General features: G+C 49.2%; 1 protein-coding gene across 4 annotated transcripts in view; it reads left to right on the forward strand.

The window, feature by feature from the left end:
• Positions 1-25,542, forward strand: part of hspbap1 (hspb associated protein 1) — a 126,072-nt gene that overhangs the window by 78,096 nt on the left and 22,434 nt on the right. For all 4 annotated transcript variants that reach the window (XM_072469950.1, XM_072469958.1, XM_072469967.1 and 1 more), the window contains one exon: positions 22,595-22,678. In XM_072469950.1, the coding sequence (XP_072326051.1) occupies positions 22,595-22,678 (84 nt within the window). The remainder of the gene's footprint in view (positions 1-22,594; positions 22,679-25,542) is intronic.

Here is a 25,542-nt window from a genome sequence, read left to right on the forward strand (position 1 = left end):
GATGAGTTATCAAAAGACTGCGCAACCCGGGGCGGGCGGGGGGAGGGGGGAGGCGGAATGAAGGCGGGGAAACCACAAGAGATGATTCCACTCTGTCCGGAAAATAAAAGAAGCCGGGTGGGGGGGGGGGGGGGGGGGGAGTGGGAGGAACCATAGACCGATTCAGAGGCACGTAGGGTCAGTTAAACGAAGGACAAACTAAACCTCTGTATAATAAAGGAAATTAGCACGGGCGAGAAAAATGTGATGTGTGTATATACAACTGTTTATAAATATAAGAACTGCCAATAAAAAGACTTTAAAAAAAAAGAATAGCCAGGTAGCCAAGAATCAGGGGAAAGTAGCCGAGACGGGGGAGGGAGGGATAGACCGGGGGGAGGGGGGTGGATAACAGCTAAACCTAAGAGAAAAGAAAGGCGAACCACAGGAGAAGGGGGGGGGGGGGGGGGGCAGGGGGGTGGGGGGGGGGGGGGGGGAAGTGGGAGGAGACAGGGAACAATAGAGGGGAACCAAAGAGGTGGGGGGAGGCAAGGGAATGACAGCCGGAAGGAGGGCATGGGAAACAATAACAAACTTGGCATCTACAGGAGCAGAGAACAAGGAAAATCCAGATGATAGACGGGACGAACGGCTTATGATAGGTGAACGCGAGACGACAAAGGCAGCAAAAACCGTCCGGGAGAAGCAAGCGACAACACCAACACCAGATCCATTCGCGTATTGCCCTCTGTAATTGTTTCTCCAGCACCCAAATGTATTTGGCTAGTTTAACACAGTGGGCTAAACAGCTGGCTTGTAATGCAGAACAAGACCAGCAGCGTGGGTTCAATTCCTGTTCCAGCCTCCCCAAACAGGCGTCGGAATGTGGCGACTAGGGGCTTTTCACAGTAACTTCATTGAAGCCTACTCGTGACAATAAGCGATGATTATTATTATGTACCTCCCCAGCTTCCCCCCCTCCCCACAAACAGATGGCTACCTATGTGTTGAAAATAATATTGCCAATTGTACAGAGTTGCTGTTGAGCTAGTGCATAATACCCTACCTGTTATTTTATTTACATTTTTTTTTGGTGTGTGTGTGTTCCCTTCTCATATATATATATATATATATATAAATATTTATATAGATTTTATTCTGTGTACATAATGGTAAATAAACTTTGTTGCAAGACTCAATAAAAAACATTTATATAAAAAAAAAGATGAGATCGCGGAGTACATGGAAGTGCATGATAAAATAGGACTGAGTCAGCACGGCTTCGTCAAGTGGAGGTCATGTCTGACAAATCTGTTAGCGTTCTTTGAGGAAGTAACAAGGAAGTTAGACAAAAGAGGACTAGTGGACGTGATTTATTTAGATTTCTAGAAGGCCTTTGACAAGGTGCAGCATAGGAGACTGTTAAATAAGTTAAGAGCCCATGATGTTAAGGGTAAGATCTTGTCATGGATAGAGGATTGGCTGACTGGCAGAAGGCAGAGAGTGGGGATAAAGGGGTCTTTTTCAGGATGGTAGCCGGTGACTAGTGGTGTCCCTCAGCGGTCAGTGCTGGGACCACAACTAAAGGCACTGTTCCTAAGTTTGCAGATGATACTGTTGCTAACTTGCTGTTGTCTCTTAATTTGGCTCTGTTCAATCAAGTTTGCTCAAGAGTCGCCAGGTATCTTTCGACACCGCCACAAGGTTCAAAACCGAATACTGATCAAAGACTCGATACACCAGTTAGTAAGTTCAAAAGCAATGCTCATTTATTTACACACAGTCAAATCTACTCATGCATAAAACTCTACAACCTAAACTATCACTATTACTAAAGGCCTATACTTGGCTTCGGGTGCCCACTCAGTCAGAGGAATAATGGCCGTTGCTCGGTTCTGCGGCTGCTGGGTCGAGCTGTTTACAGGATAGCAACTATGAGCGTCTATCTCGTCGCGTGCGTTGACTTGGAATTTACTTGGTCTGGCGTAGCTGCTAGGCAGGTCTCCTCGCTGAGAGCCAAGGCCAAGAGAGCGATTCTCTCTTGGGGAATCCTTTTTTATACCCCAAAAGGGCTTTGCGTGCTTTTGGGCGGGCCTTGAACCTGGCCCCAATTATTTGGGCCATTTCCCAATCATCCTTATCGATTTTCCTCCGATAGAGGGGTGGGTTCCCTGGTTGCTGGACGTGTCCTAGGTGGCCATTGGTCTGCTTTGTTTTAGTCTCCTCTGACGCCGGGATGTCTGGCTTACCTTGTTTACCTAAATGTTGCCTTTTTGTTCCCGGGGATGGCTCATTTGTATGTAGATGGCTTTGCAGTACCGGTCCTGTCTGAGAGCTAAGGCTCTAATCAACAGACAGACCTTGCACCTGCTTGCGGTATTGTCCAATTTTCCCTGCATTGTATGCAAGTGTCCATTTTGTAATCGGGATGTGGCCATCCCAGATGGCTACAATACAAAGATCTGTCGATGGGCAAGTAGTATTGAGGAAGCAGGCAGGCTGCAGAAGGACTTGGACAGGCAAAGAAGTGGCAGATGGAGTACAATGTGGAAAAGTGTGAGGTTATGCACTTTGAAAGGAGAAATGGAGGCATAGGCTATTTTCTAAATGGGAAGGTGCTTGGGAAATCAGAAGCACAAAGGGACTTGGGAGTCCTTGTTCACGATTCTATTAATGTTAGCGTGCAGGTTCAGTCAGCAGTTAGGAAGGGAAATGCAATGTTAGCATTCATGTAGAGAGGGCTAGATTACAAGACCAGGGATGTACTTCTGAAGCTATATAAGGCTCTGGTGAGACTCCATTTGGAGTATTGTGAGCAGTTTTGTGTCCCGTATCCAAGGAAGGATGTGCTGGCCTTGGAAAGGGTCCAGAGGAGGTTCACAAGAATCATTCCTGGAATGAAGAACTTGTCGTATGAGGAACGTTTGAGGACTCTGGGTCTGTACTCGTTGGAGTTTAGAAGGATGAGGGAGATCTTATTGAAACTTACAGGATACTGCGAGGCCTGGATAGAGTGGATGTGGAGAGGATGTTTCCACTTGTAGGCAAAACAGAGGACACAATCTCAGACTGAAGGGACGATCCTTTAAAATAGAGATGAGGAGGAATTTCTTCAGGCAGAGGGTGATGAATCTGTGGAACTCTTTGCTGCAGAAGTCTGTGGAGGCCAAATCACTGAGTGTCTTTAAGACAGAGATAGATAGGTTCTTGATCAATCAGGGGTTATGGGGAGAAGGCAGGAGAATGGGGTTGAGAAAAATATCAGCCATGATTGAATGGCGGAGCAGACTCGATGGGCCAAGAGGCCTAATTCTGCTCCTATGTCTTATGGTCTTGAGGTCTTATTATGAAACTTTCAGAGTTCATGAGGTTTAGGGACGACCTGATAGAAGTCTACAAAATGATGAGGGGCATGAACAGATTGGATCGTCAGAAGCTTTTTCCCAGGGTGGAAGAGTCAGTTACTAAGGGATAGAGGTCTAAGGTGCGAGCCGCACAGTTTAGAGGGGATGTGCGAGGAAAGTTTGTTTACACAGAGGATAGGGTGCCTGGAACTCTGCCGAGGAGGTAGTGGAAGCAGGTACAATAGTGACATTTATGGGGCATCTTGACAAATACATGAATAAGTTATGAATAGCGGGATAACATGGACCCTGGGATTATAGAATGTTTTAGATTAGACGGGCAGCATGGTTGGCACAGGCTTGGAGGGCAGAAGGGCCTGTTCCTGTGCTGTACTTTTCTTTGTTCTTTGAATACTTTGTGAAACCGACAGCAACTTCAGGAGGCCGAACACGTGTGCAAACACAAAAAACCAGAAGTTTTTTTATTCTTTCACAGGGTGTGGGTTTCACTGACTCAGCTAACATGTATTGCTTATCCCCAATTGCCCTTGAGAACCACTGCCTTGAACAATTGTGGTCCATGTGGTGTAGGTACACCCGCGGTGTTGCGTGGAAGGAGTTCCACCATTTTGACCCAGTGACAGTGAAGGAACAGTGATACAGTTCCAAGTCAAGTTTGTTGTCTGTTACTTATCAGACACTTCATGCAGTTTATTCGTAAAACTAGGTCCCCTTATTTGCGAGATGAACAAAGGACAAAAACAGGTTCATGATTCAATCCAAATTTATTCAGAAGAACAATAAAACAGTGACTATCCCAAGTTATCTCAATGTCATCTGCCCAAGATTCTAATACTACCCGTGCCAATGAAGTTGACCGAGCTGCGGGTCCAATTAATAATAATAATAATCGCTTATTGTCACAAGTAGGCTTCAATGTGAAAAGCCGGTATGGGAATTGAACCCACGCTGCTGGCATTGTTCTGTATTACAAGCCAGCTGTTTTAGCCCACTGTGCTAAACCAGCCCCTCTGAGTCTCTGCGGTATCAGGGCCTTCATCTGCGAAGGTGGTTCTTGCATGCCTCTTTCGACCGTCCCTGGTTCGCCACCAAGTCTTGTCCGGAGTCTCTGCTTCGGGTCTTCGCTGGGGAAGGTCTATATCTGTCCCTTCTTATCTCTTTTTGTGTATTTCCAGAAGATGCTCTGGCCTTCAGCCAATGAGGTCACTGGGCGACAGTCGCAACGCCCAATAGAGTTGCCAATTCCAACTCTGCAGGACACAAAGAACCCCCCCCACCCAGGGGTCCACCTTGAGGTGCATTGTCCACACGTAACTTTATCCCGTATAAGATGATGGCGGGAATTCGAGGTGCTAGAAAGTCTGGTCGCACCTGGGGAATACGCAACAGTCGACCTGCCTGAATAGAGCCGATTATCTCCGATCTCCGTTTTCAGGACAAGTCCAGACTTATCCTGGCTAGAATCATGCAGCACAGAAGGATGTAATTTGGCCTATTGTGCGCGTGTTGGCTCACTGAATGATTTACCAAATTAGTTCCACTCCCTTGCTCTTCCCTCCTAACGCCGCACGTTTTTTCCTTTCTTTTAAAAAAATATTTAATTGAGGTATTTGAAAATCTTTTATAACAGTGAGAGAAACAATGACATCATAATGGTAAAATAAACATTTCCTCCCCCAGCCCAATCTTCACGCACCTCAACCATGCAACAACAATCCACCCCCCCCCTCGGAATACTGCATCTCGGAATACTGCATCTGCTGACATTTTAATTTTTCCCGAGACGGTCGAACGGCTGCCACCTCCGGGTGAACCCTAACATTGACACTCTTAAGGCGAACTTTATTTTCTCGAGAATGAGAAACCCAGCCATGTCACTAACCCAGGTCTCTACACTCGGGAGCTTCGAGTCCCTCCACATTAACAAGATCCGTCGCCGGGCTACGAGGGAGGCAAAGGCCAAGACGTCAGCCTCTTTCGCCCCCTGAACTCCCGGCTTTTCCGACACTCCTAAGATCGCTACCTCCGGACTCGGCACCACCTGTGTTTTTGGCACCGTGGACATTGCCTTAGCAAAACCCTGCCAAAACCCTCAAAGCTTCGGGCATGCCCAAAACATGTGGACATGATTTGCTGGGCTTCCCGCGCACCTCGCACACCTATCCTCTACCCCGAAAAACCTGCTCATCCTAGCTGCTGTCATGTGTGCCCGGTGGACTACCTTAAATTGTATCAGGCTAAGCCTGGCATATGATGGGGATGTATTAACCCTGCTTAGGGCATCCGCCCACAGACCTGCCTCTATCTCTCCACCTAGCTCGTCCTCTCACTTGCCCTTAAGCTCCTCCACCGGGGTTTCCTCCGCCTCCGAAAGCTCCTGGTAGATATCCGATACCTTCCCCTCTCCCACCCAGGTACTGGAAACTACTCTATCCCGTATCCCCTGTGGCAGCAGCAGCAGAAAGGCCGGCACCTGTTTTCTCAGGAAGTCGCGCACCTGCAAATACCTAAAACCATTACCTGCTGGCAATTTGAATTTATCCTCCAAAGCTTTCAAGCTGGGAAAACTCCCGTCTATAAATAGATCCCCCATCTTTCTAATTCCTTCCCTCTGCCAACTCCGGAACCCGCCACCTAGCCTACCACAAACCTGTAGTTATTATAAATCGGGGTCCAATCCAATGCTCCCTCCACTCTCTTATATCTCCTCCACTGCCCCCAGATCCTCAGACCGGCACTACCCCAGGACTTGTGGAGTAACGGGCTGGCGAGAACGGCAGAGGTGCCGTTACCAGTGCCCCCAAACTGGTGTCTTTACATGACGCCGCCTCCATCCGCTCCCATGTCGACCCCTCTCCCACTACCCACTTCCTAATCATGACTATATTAGCCACCCGCTCGCCCACACAAAGTCCAAAATAATCTTATTCGCCCGCTTGAAAAAGGCCTCAGGGATGCAGATGGGGAAGCACTGAAAGACAAACAGAAATCTAGGGAGGACCGTCATCCTTGACTCGTCCCTCAGTGTAGTTTAAAATACCTCAACCTCAGCCGGTTTGTACACACACTCGCTACTGGTGCCTGATAGAGCAGCTGCACCCAGTCAATAAAGCCCTCACCAAACCCAAACCTTCCCAGCTCCTCCCACAGGTAATTCCACTCCACCAGATCAAAAGCCTTCTCTGCAACCATCGCTACCACCACCTCTGCCTCCTCTCCTTCTGAGGGCATCATAATAACATTGAGAAGCCTTCGAACATTGGCCTTGAGTTGCCTGCCCTTAACAAATCCCGTCTGGTCTTCCCCTATCACCCCCAGGACACAGTCCTCTATCCTTGTGGCTAGTATCCTAGCCAGCAGTTTGGCATCCAAATTCAGTAGTGAAATCGGCCTCTATGACCCGCATTGCTCCAGATCCTTCTCCCGTTTCAAGATCAATGAAATCGAGGCCTGCGATATTGTTGGGGGGGAGGACTCCCTTCTCTCTTGCTTCGTTAAATGTCCTCACCAGCACTGGGCTCAATATCTGTGAAAACTTCTTATAGAATTCCACCGGGTAGCCGTCAGGCCCCGGGGCCTTGCCCGACTGCATGCCCTGCAGCCCCTTGATTATTTCCTCAATCTCAATTAGGGCTCCCAGCCCCTCCACCAGGTCCTCCTCCACCCTCGGGAACCTCAATTAATCCCAAAACTGCCTCATCCCCTCCACCCCAGCCGGGGGTTCCGACTCATATAATTTACTATAGAAGTCTTTAAACACCTTGTTTACCCCCGCTGGGTCCATGACAGTGTTACCATCTCTACTCTTTACTTTACCTATCTCTCTAGCCGTCCCTCTTTTCCTGAGCTGGTGTGGCAACATTCTGCTTGCCTTTTCCCCGTACTCATAGATCGCCCCCCCTTGCCTTCCTCAACTGTTCCACCGCTTTCCCTGTGGCTAACAGCCCAAACCCCGCCTGTAGCCTCTGCCGCTCCCTCAGTAGCCCCGCATCCAGGGCCTCTGAGTATCTCCTGTCTACCTGGAGTATCTCCTCAACTAACCTGTCTCTCTCAGCCCGTTCCACCTTTTCTCTGTGGGCCTGCATTGAGATGAATTCCCCTCTGACGACTGCCTTCAAAGCTTCCCACACCGTCGCTCAGAGACCTCCCCCGTATCATTTGCTCCCAGGTAGTTCTGGATGGACTTGTTAACCCGCCCACAGATCGCTTTGTCCACTAGCAACCCCACATCCAGTCTCCACAGCGGGCGTTGCCCTCTCTCCACACTAACCCGTAGATCCACCCAGTGCGGGGCATGATCCGACACTGCGATTGCCGAGTACTCAGTATCCACCACCTTCGGTGTAAGCGCCTTGCTCAGAACAAAAAAGTTGATGCGAGAGTATACCTTGTGGACATGTGAGAAAAAGGAAAACTCGTTCGTCCTCGGCCGTGCAAACCTCCATGGGTCTATTCCCCCCCCCATCTGTTCCATAAAACCCTTCAATTCATTTGCCGTAGCCGGCCTCCTCCCTGTCCTGGATTTTGACCGGTCCAATTCCGGATTAATGACTGTATTGAAGTCCCCTCCCATGATCAGGTTATGTGATTCTAAGTCTGGGATCTTACCTAAAACCTGCCTCATAAATTCCACGTCGTCCCAATTCGGAGCATATATGTTCACAAGTACCACTCGCACACCCTCCAGCTTCCCACTCACCATTATGTACCTTCCCCCCGTGTCTGACACAATTCTCCCTGCCTCGAATGCCACTCATTTGCTGATCAAGGTCACTACTCCGCTGGTCTTTGACTCCAGTCCTGAGTGGAACACTTGGCTGACCTACCCCTTCCTCAATCTCGTCTGGTCTGTAACCTTTAGGTGTGTCTCTTGTAGCATTGCCACGTCCACCTTCAGCCCCCTCAAATGTACGAACACGTGAGCTCTCTTGACCAGCCCATTCAGTCATCTAACGTTCCATGTGATCAGCCTGGATGGGGGGCTTCCAACCCCCCCCCAAAACCCCTCCAACTAGCCATCACCCTTTTTAGGCCAGCCTCGAGCTCGCGCCCTACGCTTCCTCGAGTCTCCACTCGGGCAGTCGCCGTTCCCGACCTCCCATTTGTCCCCTAGTAACAGTTCCTCCCTTGTCAGCAAAGCAGCTCCCCCCCCCCCACCCCCACCAGCAACAACACTAGAAACCCAATCCCCCAAGTCAAGCTCCAGTTTAACACCTGCTCACTCCCCACTGCGCTTCTGAGAGTCAGCTGTCCCATGCTGACTTGATAGCCCCCACCCCTGGCACCAAGCAGTCTGTGTCCCTATTGTTCTCTCCCCTCTTCCCCCAGATGAATAAACATTTTAAAAGCATCACATTCACCAGTAAACAAACATAAGAAAAAAAAAGTGAAGAAACAGTCACTTTAGAAAAATAATCACCCAAAACGCAGAACCAAATTCAAAGCCCATCCCCCCCCCCTCTATCCAGCTCCCTGCAAGACAAAGCAACCTTTAACCATCCACACAGCCCATTATTTCACATTGCGCTACTTAAAGTTATACAAACCAGCACAACAAATCGGCACCACAGTACTTCGCCAAGGCTTCAGTGTCTTTTAATTCGCCTCCAGCTTCATTTCTTTAATAAAAGTCCATACTTCGTCTGGCGTTTCAAAATAGAAGTCCCGTTACTCATGTGTGACCCACAGACGGGCTGGGTTCAGCATCCCAAACTTCACCCCTTTCTTAAAGAGGGTCGGTTTTGCCCAATTGAACCCAGCTCGCCTCCTGGCCAAATCCGCTCCCGGGTCCTGATAGATGCGCAACTCGCAGTTCTCCCACTTGCTGCTCCGTTCTTTCTTGGCCCACCGCAAAACATGTTCCTTGTCCATGAAACAGTGAAAACGTGCTACCATGGCCCTCGGCGGCTCATTCGCGTAGGGCTTCCTCGCGAGGGCTCTGTGCGCTCTGTCCAATTCCAGGGGCCAAGGGAATGCCCCAGCCCCCATCAACTTCTCCAACATGTTTGTCACATAGGCCCTCGCATCCGATCCCTCACTGCCTTCAGGGAGGCCAACAATTCTGAGATTCTGCTTCCTGGACCTATTCTCCAAGTCCTCCAGCGTCTCCTGCATTCTTTTCTGGCAGTCGTTCATCATCCCCACCTTGTTTTCCAGCATGGTGATGTATTCCTCATGCTCGGACAACTTTTGTTCCACCTCCTGTATCGCTCTCCCATGGTTTCTGAACCACTTGATCAATCGAAGCCTTAATCGGGTCCAGCGTGTCCTTCTTCAGCTTGGCGAAGTAATCCTCAAAAAACGTCAGCAGCTGATCCGTCGACCACTGTGTTGTCTCCCCACGGCCATGCTGCACCGCCATGCTGTCCCGTGTTACCAGCTCTACTTGCGTCTCCGTTATAGGACTTTGTCTTCTCACACGGCCACTTCTAGTCAAATTCTCCATACACCGAGGGGGATTTCTCCTTACTGTCTCACTCTTCACCGATTTATCCCATAAAATCCGGGGGAAAATGGAAAAAGGTCCAAAAGTCCGTTACAGGCGGGTGTTATCAAATGTGCGACCTACTCCGCCATGGCCGCCACCGGATGTCCTCGTTTATCCCTTTCAAGTATACACCCAGTTCCCAATTCAAAGTTACCATTGACCCTTCTTCCACCACTCTTTCAGGCTTAAAACTCACCGTTGGCATTTTTGCTAATTATCTTAAATCTGTATCCTTCGCTTACTGATCCTGCTGCCAGTGGAAACACAGTTGATAGGGAGAAGCTATCCTAACCCCTCCTAAATTTGAGCGTTCCTTCTCTGCATTAAGGTGAACCACCTCAGTTCTTCTGACTTTCTTTTTTTTTTAAATACATTTTATTCAAATTTTTTTCGGCCAAACAAAACAGTACAACATTTTTTCCCTTTTTACAACAATAAAACAATATAAATAATAATGACCGTTTTTTAACAAATAAATAAATAATATATAAACTAAATGGCAGCTGCCATAACAAAATATTAACTCTCCCAAATAATAAAGTCAAACAAGCCAATATACATATCCAAGTAAAAATATCCATACAAAAACACCCCTGAGGACCCACCCGAGCCCTCCCCCTCCCGTCCCCCCCTGGGTTGCTGCTGCTACTTTCCCAGTTCCTTTATCGTTCTGCGAGATAGTCAATGAACGGTTGCCACCGCCTGGTGAACCCTTGAGCCAAACCTCTTAGTGCAAACTTTATCCGCTCCAGTTTTATAAACCCTGCCATGTCGTTTATCCAGGCCTCCACGCCCGGGGGTTTAGCTTCCTTCCACATTAACAATATCCTTCGCCGGGCGACTAGGGACGCAAAGGCCAAAACATCAGCCTCTCTCGCCTCCTGCACTCCCGGCTCTTCTGCAACCCCGAATATAGCCAACCCCCAGCCTGGCTCGACCCGGACCCCCACCACCTTCGAAAGCACATTTGCCACCCCCACCCAGAACCCATGCAGTGCCGAGCATGACCAAAACATGTGGGTGTGGTTCGCTGGGCTTCACGCGCATCTCCCGCACCTATCCTCTACCCCGACAAGTTTACTGAGCCTTGCTCCGGTCATGTGCAAGACCTTGAATTGTATCAGACTAAGCCTGGCACACGAGGACGAAGAGTTTACCCTGCGTAGGGCATCTGCCCACAGCCCCTCTTCGATCTCTTCCCCCAGCTCTTCTTCCCATTTTCCCTTCAGCTCATCCACCATGATCTCCCCCTCGTCTCTCATTTCCCTGTATATATCTGACACCCTATCATCCCCCACCCATGTCCCTGGAATCACTCTATCCTGAATCTCCTGCGTCGGGAGCTGCGGAAATTCCCTCACCTGTTGCCTCGCAAAAGCCCTCAATTGCATATACCGAAATGCATTCCCCTGGGGCAACCCGTATTTTTCCGTCAGCGCTCCCAGACTCGCAAACGTCCCGTCTAGGAACAGATCCCTCAGTTGCACAATCCCTGCTCTCTGCCATGTTCTAAATCCCCCATCTATTCTCCCCGGGACAAACCTATGATTATTCCTTATCGGGGACCGCACCGAGGCACCCGCCATTCTCTTATGCCGCCTCCACTGCCCCCAAATTTTCAGCATTGCCACCACCACTGGACTTGTGGTGTAGTTCTTCGGGTGAACGGCGCCGTCGCCAATGCTTGTAGGCTGGTTCCTTTACAGGACGCCATCTCCAGTCTCTTCCACGCGCTCCCTCCCCTTCTCCCATCCACTTACACACCATTGAGATATTGGCGGCCCAATAATAATCACTTAAGCTCGGCACTGCCAGTCCCTCCCTATCCCTGCTGCGCTGCAAAAAAACCCTCCTCACTTGCGGGGTCTTCCCAGCCCACACAAAGCTCATAACACTCTTCTCAATATTTTTGAAAAAAGCCCTCGTAATCATCACCGGGAGGCACTGGAACACAAAAAGAAATCTCGGGAGGACTACCATTTTGACCGCCTGCACCCTACCCACCAGTGACAGGGACACCATGTCCCATCTCTTAAAATCCTTCTCCATCTGTTCCACCAATCGTGTTAAATTAAGCCCATGTAGGGTTCCCCAGCTCCTGGCTATCTGGATCCCTAAGTACCGGAAATCTCTTATTACCCTCCTCAGCGGTAAATCATCTATTACATAGATTACATAGATTACATAGAACATACAGTGCAGAAGGAGGCCATTCGGCCCATCGAGTCTGCACCGACCCACATTAATCCCTCACTTCCACCTTATCCCCGCAACCCAATAACCCCTCCCAACCCTTATGGACACTACAGGTAATTTAGCATGGCCAATCCACCTAACCTGCACGTCTTTGGACTGTGGGAGGAAACCGGAGCACCCGGAGGAAACCCACGCGGACACGGGGAGAAGGTGCAAACTCCGCACAGACAGTGACCCAGCGGGGAATCGAACCTGGGCCCCTGGCGCTGTGAAGCCACAGTGCTAATCACTTGTGCTACCGTGCTGCCCAAAAATCTATTCCCCTGCTCTGCTCCCCCGGATGCACCACGAACAACTCACTCTTCCCCATATTCCGTTTGTACCCCGAAAATTCCCCAAACTCCCTGAGTGTCCGCATTATCTCAGGCATCCCCTCCACTGGGTCCGCAACATACAGCAATAGATCATCTGCATATAATGATACCCGGTGTTCTTCTCCTCCCCTGAGTACTCCCCTCCACTTCCTAGAGCCCCTCAGTGCTATGGCCAGCGGCTCAATTGCCAATGCAAACAGTAACGGGAACAGGGGACACCCCTGTCTTGTCCCTCTATAAAGACGGAAATAGTCGGACCTCTGCCTGTTCGTGATCACACTTGCCACCGGGGCCCTAGATAGCAGCTGTACCCATCCAATAAACCCCTCTCCAAAACCAAATCTCCTCAACACTTCCCATAAGTAGTCCCACTCCACTCTGTCAAATGCTTTCTCAGCGTCCATCGCCACCACTATCTCCGCCTCCCCCTCCGGCGGGGGCATCATCATCACCCCTAGCAGCCTCCGTATATTCGTGTTTAGCTGTCTCCCCTTAACGAACCCAGTTTGATCCTCGTGGACCATCCCCGGGACACAATCCTCTATCCTTGTCACCATCACCTTGGCCAGGAGCTTAGCATCCACGTTCAGGAGGGAAATAGGCCTGTAAGACCCGCACTGCAGCGGGTCTTTTTCCTTCTTTAAGAGTAACGATGTCGTCGCCTCCGACATAGTCGGGGGCAACTTCCCCCTTTCCCTGGCCTCATTAAAGGTTCTCATCAAAAGCGGGGCCAGTAGGTCCATGTATTTCCTATAAAATTCCACCGGGAACCCATCCGGTCCCGGGGCCTTCCCCGCCTGCATGCTCCCAATCCCCTTTACCACCTCCTCCACCTCAATCCGTGCTCCCAGTCCCGCCCTCTCCTGCTCCTCCACCTTCGGGAATTCCAGCCGATCCAGGAAATGCACCATTCCCTCCTTCCCTTCCGGGGGCTGAGCCTTATACAGCCTCTCGTAGAATGCCTTAAACACCCCGTTCACCCTCTCCGCTCCCCGTTCCATCTCACCTTCCTCATCCCTCACCCCACCTATCTCCCTCGCCGCTCCCCTCTTCCTCAGTTGTTGGGCCAGTAACCGGCTCGCCTTCTCTCCATACTCATTGTACTCCCTGTGCCCTCCTCCACTGTGCTTCTGCCTTGCCTGTGGTCAGCAGGTCAAATTCCATATGTAGCCTTTGTCTTTCCCTGTACAGTCCCTCCTCCGGAGCCTCTGCATATTGCCTGTCTACCCTCAGAAGTTCTCTCAACAGTCGCTCCCTTTCTTTGCTCTCTTGCTTCCCTTTATGGGCCCTTATGGATATCAGTTCCCCTCTGACCACCGCCTTCAGCGCCTCCCAGACCACTCCCACCTGGACCTCTCCGTTATCATTAAGCTCCAGGTACCTTTTGATACACCCCCTCACCCTTAGACATACCCCCTCATCCGCCAACAACCCCATATCCAATCTCCAGAGTGGGTGCTGCTCCTTTTCCTCTCCTATCTCCAGATCTACCCAATGTGGAGCGTGGTCCGAAATGGCTATGGCCATGTACTCCGTCCCTGTCACCTTCGGAATCAGTGCCCTTCCCAGGACAAAAAAGTCTATCCGTGAATACACTTTGTGAACATGGGAGAAAAATGAAAACTCCTTACTCCTAGGCCTAATAAATCTCCAGGGGTCTTACTCCTCCCATCTGCTCCATGAAGTCCTTAAGCACCTTGGCCGCTGCCGGCCTCCTCCCGGTCTTAGACCTAGAGCAGTCCAGCCCTGGATCAAGCACCGTATTGAAGTCTCCCCCCATTACCAGCTTTCCCGCCTCTAGGTCCGGGATACGCCCCAGCATGCGCTTCATGAAGTTTGCGTCGTCCCAGTTCGGGGCGTATACGTTCACCAGAACCACCGCCTCCCCTTGCAATCTGCCACTCACCATCACATATCTACCCCCACTGTCCGCCACTATGGTCTTTGCCTCAAACGGTACCCGTTTCCCCACTAAGATAGCCACCCCCCTATTCGCATCTAAACCCGAATGGAACGCCTGCCCCACCCATCCTTTACGTAGTCTGACCTGATCTGCCAGTTTCAAGTGCGTCTCCTGCAACATGACCACATCTGCCTTTAAGTTCTTTAGGTGTGCGAGTACCCGTGCCCTTTTAATCGGCCCATTCAACCCTCTCACGTTCCACGTGATCAGCCGGGTTGGGGGGCTCTTTACCCCCTCCCCCCATGTCGACTAGCCATCCCCTTTTTTAACCCAGCTCCTCACCCGGTTCCCACTTACCCGTATATCCCACCGACGGTGCTCTCCTGTCCCGACCACCCCGCCCCATAACAGCTCCCCCTTCCCCTTAGCAGCAGCAACCCAGTTAACTCCCCCCCCCCCCCCCCCCCTCCGCTAGATCCCTTTCTAGCGTAGTTGCACCCCCCATGTTGCTCCCAGAAGTCAGCAAACTCTGGCTGACCTCGGCTTCCCCCGTTTGTCCTCGGCCCCTCATTGTGCGAGGCCCCCTCCTTCCTGCGTCCCCGTTCCCGCCACAATTACCATAGCGCAGGAGCAAAGCCCGCGTTTCCCACTCGGCCCCGCCCCTGATGGCGCAGTTCCCTTCTCCTTCCCCTTTCCTTCCCACCGGCACCCACAGTTCCCCAGAATCCCCCCCCCCCCCCCCCACGAGGGGAAAAGAGAAAAGTTACAAAATTAAAATTAAAAAAATTCCCAGTCCCCTTCCTCGTCCCACATAATCACCCCACCACTTTATTACAGACGCTTTTTCTCTCGCCAGACTATTCCAGCTTCTCGTCCACAATGAATGTCCACGCCTCTTCTGCCGTCTCAAAGTATTGGTGCTTCCCTTGGTGTGTGACCCGCAGTCTCTGCAACATTCCAAATTTAACCTTTTTGTGGAGCACCGCCTTGGCCCGGTTGAAACTTGCCCTCCTTCTCGCCACCTCCGCACTCCAATCCTGGTACACGTGGATCACCGAGTTCTGCCATCTGCAGCTCCGAGTTTTCTTCGCCCATCTTAGAACCATCTCTCTGTCATTGTAGTGGTGAAACCTCACCACTATGGCCCGAGGTATTTCTCCTGCCTTTGGTCTTCGCGCCAGAACTCGGTAAGCTCCCTCCACCTCCAAAGGGCCCGTTGGGGCCTCCGATCCCATTAGCGAGTGAAGCATCGTGCTCACATATGCCCCGACGTCCGCCCCCTCATGCCTTCGGGAAGACCCAAGACTCTTAAATTCTTCCTCCTCGAGTTATTCTCCAGGGCTTCCATCCTCTCCACACACCTTTTGTGCTGTGCCTCGTGCGTCTCTGTCTTTACCACCAGGCCCTGTATTTCATCCTCATTCTCCGCAGCCTTTGCCTTCACGACCCAAAGCTCCAACTCCTGGGTCCTCTGCACCTCCTTTAGCCCTTCAATCGCCTGTCGCATCGAGGCCAACACCTCCTTCTTCAGCTCTTCCACACAGCGCCACAGGAACTCTTGTTGCTCCAGGCCCCATACCGAACAACCACCTTCCAACGCCATCTTGCTTCGAGCTTCCCTTCCTTGCCGCTGCTCCAGTGGATCCACTGCAATCCGGCCGCTATCCTCTCCTTTATCCATATTTATACGGGGGGATTCCCTCCTATTTCACCGCACAATGATTTTGGCCGTTAAAAATTGCCGTTGGGGCTCTTAATAAGAGCCCAAAAGTCCGTTTCAACGGGAGGTGCCGAAACGTGCAACTTAGCTGGTCATCGCCGCACCCGGAGGTCTTTCTTCTGACTTTCTTAACATTGTAGTTTCGGTAGGAATTTAAATTGAGGGTTTTTTTTGCAGTTGGTGAACATTTGCGACCATGTTGAATCAGCATTTGCCCTGCTCGTTCTCACCGCACAATGTGTGATTGGCTGGCAATCGGAGGTGGTGATTGATGCAGGAAGCAGTGGGAGTGAGCAAACAGTGAGTTGCTGAAAACTTAAGACAGAGGGTACAAGATGTTGGAAAAATATTGGAGGTGGGTGGCTTGATTGTTTACACAAACTCAGGAACAGTTTAATTGGATTTGGATTTGTTTATGGTCACCTGTACTGAGGTACAGTGAAAAGTATTTTTCTGCATGCAGCTCAAACAGATCATTTAGTACATGGAAAGAGAATACATGATTTAATATGATGGCTTTGATTGTTGTCGTTCTATCATCTTAGTAGACTGTGCTAAATTAATCTGGTTGTGTAGTGTGTGTGTGGTGCAGAAGAATTCACTCAGCCTTACAACCAAACTTGCGGTGTCCGTGAACATGTGGACTGTTTTATTTTTGCGATATTCTTCCCATCAATTTGCACAAGTTAGCTTTTTTGTTAGTCCCACCAGTAAGTACAGTTTTCAATTGCGTACTCCAACACAACTTAATCCGCCGAGGGACGTGTAGAATTAATTGCTCGCTCGGCTACATTTTGCAAAAGGTTCTTGGAAATTAGTTTCTGAAATGTGACATCAAATTGGAAACCTTGAATTGCAATTTAGTAAATGGGGACAAAAAGAAGACAATCATTCTGAGTATAAACTGTGTCACAAAACCCATGATGGGTGCAATTGTGAAATATCATGTTTTGTTTTGTGTAGTAAAATGATGGATAGCAGTGCTTGATTATGGTAATTTTAGGCAACAACTTAATGAAGAATAGTTTATTTTGATAAAATCTGACAGGAGATCATACATGCGGATCAGGAATTTTGGTGAATTGCTGAAGCATAATTTTTTTTAAATAAATTTAGAGTACCCAATTAATTTTTTCCAATTAAGGAGCAATTTAGTGTGGCCAATCCACCTACCCTGCACATCTTTGGGTCGAGGGGGCGAAATCCACGCAAACACAGGGAGAATGTGCAAACTCCACACGGGCAGTAACCAAGAGCCGGGATTGAACTTACGACCTTGGCGCCGTGAGGCAGCAGTGCTAACCACTGCGCCATCGTGCTGCCCTATAATTTTTTTTTGTTGCTAGTTTTGTAAACCAGACAAAAATTACAAGGACCAAAAATAAATCGACGTTCTAAGGGGCTTCACCAGAGTGTAATCAGATCAAATTTGACACCAAGACACCTAAGTAGATGGTGGGACAGATGGGTAGCAACTTGGCCAAGGAAGCCATTTTTGACGAACGTTGAGAGAGGCTGCAAGGCCGAGATGTTATGGGTGATTCCACAGCTGAGGGTATAGTTGCCAGCAGCGGAGCAATTAATATCGTGGATGCACAAAAGGCTGGAATTGGAGGAGGGCAGAGGTCCAGGAGGATTGTAGAGCCAGCGGATGTTGCAGAGATCGGGAGGGGTGAAGTCATGGAGGGATTTGAAAACGTGTGTGAGAATTTTAACATTTGAACTTGCCAGACCTGCAGATGATGTACCATTGGGGTGATGGGTGAACACGATTTGGTGTACATTAAGATGTGGGCAGCAGAGCTCTAGACAAGCTGGGGTTTATCAGCCGAACGACTGGTCATTTATGCCTTTAGGATCTTTATTGACCAACGGGGTGCATGATTCATTTTTAACTCTCCTCTGTTAATGTGCTGGCGGGTGTGTATGGGCTTCTTGAACATTTGTGCGGCTTGCATTTTTTAATGCCCTTCACAGTCTCAGGGCCTCCCAAAGCAATTCTCAGCCACTTTTGGAATGTGGCCATTGCTGTACACAGCAAGATCCCATAACGGACGATGAGAAAATGGCCAGATTGCCTGTTTTAGTGACAGTGATATGGATTGAGTGGAGAACAAGGTTGCTCTTCTTTGAAATTGTGCTGTGGGTTCTTTAGCATCCACCTGAGAGGGCAGCTGAGGCCATGGGTTAATATCTCATCTGATTGACGGCATGTCCAACAATGCAGCACTCCCTCAGTACTAGCACTGGGAGTGTTGACCTAGATTTGGTGCTCAAGTCCCTGGAGCGGAATTTGAACCCACAGACTTCTGACTCCTAAGTGAGTGCTCACTGGGAAACATCATCCCTGGGGTACATTTAAAATCTTACTTGAATGAAAACTTGGTGTTTATCCTGTAAATCACTTGCACTGTAGACATAACTCGTCAGCTTGTGGGGAGGTATATTGCTGCTGTGGTTGACATTTTATGGGTGATTTCTTATTTAAGGTCTCTTTTTCATTTCTTACCCACTCCCACAAACAAATCCAAGGCGTTTGTGTTTTGTGTGTCCTTGTTTATGGGCTTGCAACTAGCACGCTACAAAAGCTCAATCCTCAAATGGGTCAAAAGAAAAACAACAATTTGCAGAGTAATGCCACTTACTAATTAGTATTTGTGACAACACTGTCACTAGCTATATTTCATTTGCTTCTGAGTAATTACATCTGTTAAAGCAGTAATCAGCTCAGTGGCAGTGCTGGCTAGGAATCGTGCCCAGAAAGCAGTATCTGCTGTCTTAATTGTTGATCGAAACCAACAGCGCATCTCCTGTTGGAATGAATCTCTCTGAGCTCAGACATACTTCAGCTGAACATTAGGATCCACAGGCATATCTGAGTGGCTCTTGTTGTGCTTTCTTTTTTTAGTGACAATTAGCCTGTTTTTAATTAGGTAGTTAAATCACCTGAGATAGAGGGCACCAAATCGTCTAAATTTGTACACCGGTTTAAAGGCGTTTGTGAAGCCGTGGCCAAATTCTTTGGCTGGACACCACACACAGTGAAGCATTATTGCTAAGATTATGACTTGCATGAATTCAGGGTGTTAGTTCAGTTATGATTTGTGTTTGCTTTTTGGCGGCATTATTGCATGAGGCAATCCGGGAGGAATGCAGCCATGGAGCAGATGGCACGGTGAAAAAGACAGAACGTGAACTCTAAGTTATCAGTATTTTTCTTCAACTACGTTCACCACTATTTGGAAGCAGAGATCCACTTGTTCAGGGTTATACAGTTTTTGCGCTCTGCACATTTCTAAAATGCAGGGCAGCAGTTTGAGACATGTTGGGTGGCATTGTCCGGTCCCCCAGCCGTGTGTTTCTCTGCCGTTCGCTGCCCGCGGGATTCTATCTTCCCGCCGCTTGTCATTGTAACCACCCCATGCCACCGCAAAACCCACTGGCGGGTGTACGCTACCGGTGGGAAATTTTAATCATAATGACCGGAGAATTCCTGCTGTTATATTAAAAAATACACAACTTGCGGTTTAACACATTACTTCTCAGGAGTAGGTTCAGCTAAAACGGTAACAGGCAGGCACAGCATGTAATTGCAAGGGGGGGATAAGAGTATAAAAGTTGGAAATTCTTGCTCCGCCTGTCCAGGACATTGGTGAGACCCCACCTAGAGTCCTGTATAAAGTTTTGGTCACAAAGAACAAAGAACAAAGAAATGTACAGCACAGGAACAGGCCCTTCGGCCCTCCAAGCCCGTGCCGACCATACTGCCCGACTAAACTACAATCTTCTACACTTCCTGGGTCCGTATCCTTCTATTCCCATCCTATTCATATATTTGTCAAGATGCCCCTTAAATGTCCCTATCGTCCCTGCTTCCACTACCTCCTCCGGTAGCGAGTTCCAGGCACCCACTACCCTCTGCGTAAAAAACTTGCCTCGTACATCTACTCTAAACCTTGCCCCTCTCACCTTAAACCTATGCCCCCTAGTAATTGACCCCTCTACCCTGGGGAAAAGCCTCTGACTATCCACTCTGTCTATGCCCCTCATAATTTTGTATACCTCTATCAGGTCGCCCCTCAACCTCCTTCGTTCCAGTGAGAACAAACCGAGTTTATTCAATCGCTCCTCATAGCTTATGCCCTCCATACCAGGCAACATTCTGGTAAATCTCTTCTGCACCCTCTCTAAAGCCTCCACATCCTTCTGGTAGTGTGGCGACCAGAATTGAACACTATACTCCAAGTGTGGCCTAACTAAGGTTCTATACAGCTGCAACATGACTTGCCAATTCTTATACTCAATGCCCCGGCCAATGAAGGCAAGCATGCCGTATGCCTTCTTGACTACCTTCTCCACCTGTGTTGCCCCTTTCAATGACCTGTGGACCTGTACTCCTAGATCTCTTTGACTTTCAATACTCTTGAGGGTTCTACCATTCACTGTATATTCCCTACCTGCATTAGCCCTTCCAAAATGCATTACCTCGCATAAGGACGTACATACCTGCAATGGAAACAGTCCAGAGAAGGTCCACGTGCCCAAATCCTGGGATTAGGGAGTTGAATTATGAGGAAAGATTGAGCAGGTTGGGCCTATACTCATTGAAGTTTAGAGGAATGAGATCTTATTGGAACAAATGAGATTGCGAGGGGGTTTGACAGCTTAGACACTGAGAGGATGTTGCCCCTCATGGAAGAATCTAGAACTAGGGAGCCCCAGTTGAAAGATGAGGGGTCTTGCATTTTAGCTAGAGGCGAGGAGGAATTTCTGCTCTGCGGGTGGAGGCTGGTTCATTGAATATATAACACAAGGTTAGATGCCCGAGCTCAAGACCCTAACCCAATTTGAGCAAGGAGCCCTTGAGGATGGTGAGTGTCTGGAACGAGCTGCCAGAGGCACTCATTATTACATCCCTGACAGCTTGGCCTCCATCACTAGTGGCATTTCACATCCACACAGCTCATGATTGGAGTTCATTTTCACTTATCTTGTCTCCCCCTCCTTATGTGAGGGTCCTTTTGCCCTCATGGAGCTACTGCCCTCCCATGTCAGAGTCCTTCACACTGCCCATGCTGTCTGGCTTCTCATGGGATCCCACCATCCCTTATGCTGACCCTGTGATTTTAACCGCACCCACCTACTTCCAGCTCCCACTCCGGAAGGGCATTCCCTCGAGGAAAGATCGCTTCAATCCCAGTGAGGGAGACGCAAAAAGTGCTAGCTACACACCAGGGCCTTAGAAGACCTAGAGCCCACAAAGGCCTGCGAGCATAAACACCTCAATATCACTGTCCCCGCCCACAGCCCAGCCCCGATAACCACTTAGCTAGTTCCCCCGCGTCCACTCCTGTGCCCCTCTCCATTAGACACCTTGGATGGTAATGGTGACTTGAGCACTCACTTTTGATATCCTCTTCGGAAGTGTGGTTGCCACGTTCTGGTTTTTATAGAGCTGTTGTAACTCACACCGACAGCATGTCACATGGGTGCGTAATGAATATTCAGAGAGGGTGGAACACCTGGCAGGATTGCTCGCAGTTTAGATGGTAATGCATTTAAATGAGGTTCTCAATCATCCTGGACTGGAACCTTGCTACGTCACGGGCGAGGAAAATTGCGAAATGGGATCTCACCGGTGAGAATCACGTCTCCTGACTCTTGGACAGCAAATAAGCATTCCTCTGTTCTTTAAAATAGTGCCATGGCGGGCAGCATGGTGGCCCAGTGGTTGGCACAGCTTCCTCACAGCGCTGATGTCCCAGTTTCGATCCCGTCTCTGGGTACTGTCCGTGTGGAGTTTGCACATTCTCCCCGTGTCTGTGTGTGTTACGCCCCCACAACCCAAAAATGTGCAAGGTAGGTGGGTTGTCCACTCTAAGTTGGCCCATAATTGGAAAGAATAATTGGGTAATCTAAATTCATTTTTAAAAAAATAGTGCCATGGGTTCTTTTACGTTCACCTGACAGGGAAAAAGAAACCTTGGCTTAACCACTCACCTGAAAGGTGGTACTGCCGTCGGTGCAGCTTCCACTCGGTACTACCTTCAAGTGCCAGACTGGATTCAGCGGCAAGATTACTGATGATGCTGAAACCGACATCTTCTGACTGAGTTACATTGAGTCATAGCTGACACTCCAGTTGCATTGTCAGTAAACAAAATATTAAAACTCGAACTATTACTCCATTCTTTGCCTCCTTTCCCATCTTGCTTTCTCCTTGATAGTGGAGTTGGCCAAAGGGACAGTCGTGAAAGTCCCTTTTGCCGTGATCACTACATTTCCTGGTGTGCATTCTGCAAAGATTGCCATGGAAGAGCCGATTACATGGTTGATTCCTGTATGAGTAAAAACAAAAAGAAAATGGCAAATTTTAAGCATTGGTGTTTCCTTAATAGCAAAGAATTATGCCCCCTATATTTTTTCCAGAACATTTGTTTAAAATTGAATGATACTATACATTTTCCCAAACAATGAAGCAATTATGAGAAGATGCAGACAGATATTTCTTACAATGTGTTTATTGCGGCTGATGTGTTCTTCATGCATATAATTGATTTCTCCCTCTAGGTGCTGTTTGTTCCCAGGCATTGGTGGCACTACGTGGAATCCTTAGATCCTGTCACTGTCAGCGTTAACTCCTGGATTGAACTGGTAACATATACAACCGTACTCGTTTTTTTTACCTTTTGGGTAAAAGGAAAGACTTGCATTTATATCACGATCATCAGAGGCCCCAAAGTACTTTGTAGCCAGTTACATACATGGGAACAGGAGTAGGCCATTCAGTGACTCGAGCCTGCTCCACCATTCAATGAGGTCATGGCTGAGTCCAAACTTCACGGGTGGGATTCTCCACTCCCGCGCCGAAGTGCCCACGCCGTCGTGAACGCCGTCGAGGTTCACGACGGCGCGAAACGGCCCCTATCCCGACCGATTCAGGGCCCGATAATGGGCTAGGAGCGGGGCCGCGTCATCTACACGCGCCAGGCCTTGTTGCCGCGTAAAGGCGGTGCCGCATACATGACGCGGCCGGCGCCGCATAACTGGCGTCACCCACGCATGCGCGGGTTGGTCGGCGCCAACCCGCACATGCGTGGTTGCTGTCCTCTCCAAGTCCACCCCGCAAGAAGATGGCGGACGGATCTTGCGGGGCTGCGGAAGGAAGGAGGTCCTCCTTCAGAGAGGACAGCCTGACGATCGGTGGGCACCGATCGCAGGCCACTCCACATTTGAGGTACCCCCGGTGCAGGATCCGCCCCCCCCCACAGCGTTCCTGCGCTGCTCCCGACGGCAGCGACCAGGTGTGGACGGCGCCGGGGGGGGAACCCGCCGTTTTGGGCTGGCCGCTCGGCCCATCCGGGCCTGAGATTAGCAGGGGTGCCGGAGAATCGCCATTTTGGGAATCTCGGGCGATTCTCCGGCCTGCGGCCCGCTGAACTCGACGGGGCTGTTCCCGCCGCTTGGGAGAATCGCGGGAGGGCGTCGGACCGGCGTTGCGGGAAATTTTGGCGGCCCAGGCGATTCCCCCAACCGGCGTGGGAGTGGAGAATCGCACCCCATATACCTGCCTTCCTCCCATATCCCTCAATACCTTTGCTGAACAAAAAATCATCTTTCTCAGATTGAAAATTAACAACTGATCCAGCATCAATTGGCATTTGTGGAAGAGAGTTCCAAAACTCTTCCAGTCTTTGTGTGTAGCTTCCTAACATCTCTCCTGAATGGTCTGGCCATAAGTTTTAGATCATACCCCCGAGTTCTAGAATCTCTAACCAGTGAAAACTCTGCTTAACTACTTTGCTTTTCCTGTTACTATTTTGAAGACTTTGATCAGATCATCCCTTAATCTTACCTAAATTCTAGAGAAAAACAGCCTAATTTGTATAATCTATTGCCATAATTTAACCCCTGAAATCCAGGTATCATTCTTGTTAAACTACGTTGCTCTCTCTCCAAGGCCAAAATACCCTTCCTAAGGTGTGGTGCCCAGATCTGTTCACAGTACTCCCAAGTGGGGTTGAGCCAGGGTTTTGTAAAGCTGCAGCATAACTTCTATGTTCTTATGCTTCAGTCCTCTAGATATAAAGGCCAATGAATAGTGTGATCAATTGAGGCCTAACACAGATCCCTGTGAGACACCACCAGTCACATCCTGCCAATTTCAGTACCTAATCATGATCGCTACTTTCTGTTGCCCGCCACTCAACCAATTTCCCAAACCCTCAATTCCCTGGGCTTCCTTAACAGTCTCTTATGTGGGACTTGATCAAATTCCTTCTGGAAGTTCCTTTAACAGCATCCATAGATTCTCCTGCCACTACCTTAATCATCTCTTCAAAGAATCCAATCAGGTTTGTAGCATGAATCCATGCTGGCTCTCCCTGATTAACTGCAATTTTTCGAGGTGTGAAGTTACCCTACCCTTGACTACAGACTCTAACAGATGTTAGGCTAATTGGGCTGTAATCCCTTGGTTTACTTCTTTTGCCCTTTTTCCAATCCAGAGGGACGACTCGTGTATCTAGGGAACCCTGAAAGATAATAGTTAGAGCACTTACAATATGCTCTCCTACTTTTTGCTTTTAATGGAGGAAACAGGACATCTCGGGGGCAATTCTCCGAGCCCCGCGCCGGGCCGGAAGTCCCCCGCGCATGCGGCGGTTGGCGCGGTGCCCATTTGGTGCCGGGAAGGGAGGCTGGAGCTGCGAGAAACGCTCCAACGCCGTCGGTCGCCCCCGTGCCCGTTTCGCGCCGTCGTGAAACGCGACGGCATTCATGACGGCGCAAACACTTGGGCTCCATTTGGGAGAATCGCCCCCCCCTAGTTTATACACAGTAAGCTCCCACAAAACGGAAATGTGATAATAATGAGGTTCTTTTTTTTGTTTCACTGTTTGAAGGAAGTGCTGAAAGGTGCTATATAACTGTAAGTCTTTGTTTTTCCCTCCACTTCCGCCAGCCAAGCAGTTTGCTGGGAATATACAATGCAAAGCTGCTGATAAGTTTCTGTCACTGCACTTGGTGCTGACTGCTTGTCAGCAGTGGGAGAGAGGTTAGCAGGTATATCTGGTGGATTCTGTTAAAGCTGGGAACTTGTAGCCCTTTCTCCACAAGTCAGAGTAAGTCCTTTCATTTCAGAAATTTTCAAAAATGCTAAAGGGCTTGTTTCGGGTAGATTAAGTAGCATTATTAGATGTGCGCATTGCCAAATATAGAAGAAAAAGTAACTATAAGACCATAAGGCATAGGAGCAGAAGCAGGCCATTCAGCCCATCGAGTCTGCTCCGCCATGACTGATCTGATAATGATAATTCTCAACTTCACTTTCCCCACTTATCCCCATAACCCTGAAGGCATTTCTTTTTTTTAAATGTTTTTATTCTCCATTTTCACATTTTCCTTCAAAATTTACACCCCACCCACAGACAGTAAATGGTAACAAATGCAAAATCAATCCCCTTAACAATACCAACGATCCCATCCTCCCACCACCCCAAACAACGGCCCACCTGTCA

Source organism: Scyliorhinus torazame, chromosome 2 (assembly GCF_047496885.1).
Source record: "Scyliorhinus torazame isolate Kashiwa2021f chromosome 2, sScyTor2.1, whole genome shotgun sequence".
In the NCBI taxonomy this organism is placed as follows: domain Eukaryota; kingdom Metazoa; phylum Chordata; class Chondrichthyes; order Carcharhiniformes; family Scyliorhinidae; genus Scyliorhinus; species Scyliorhinus torazame.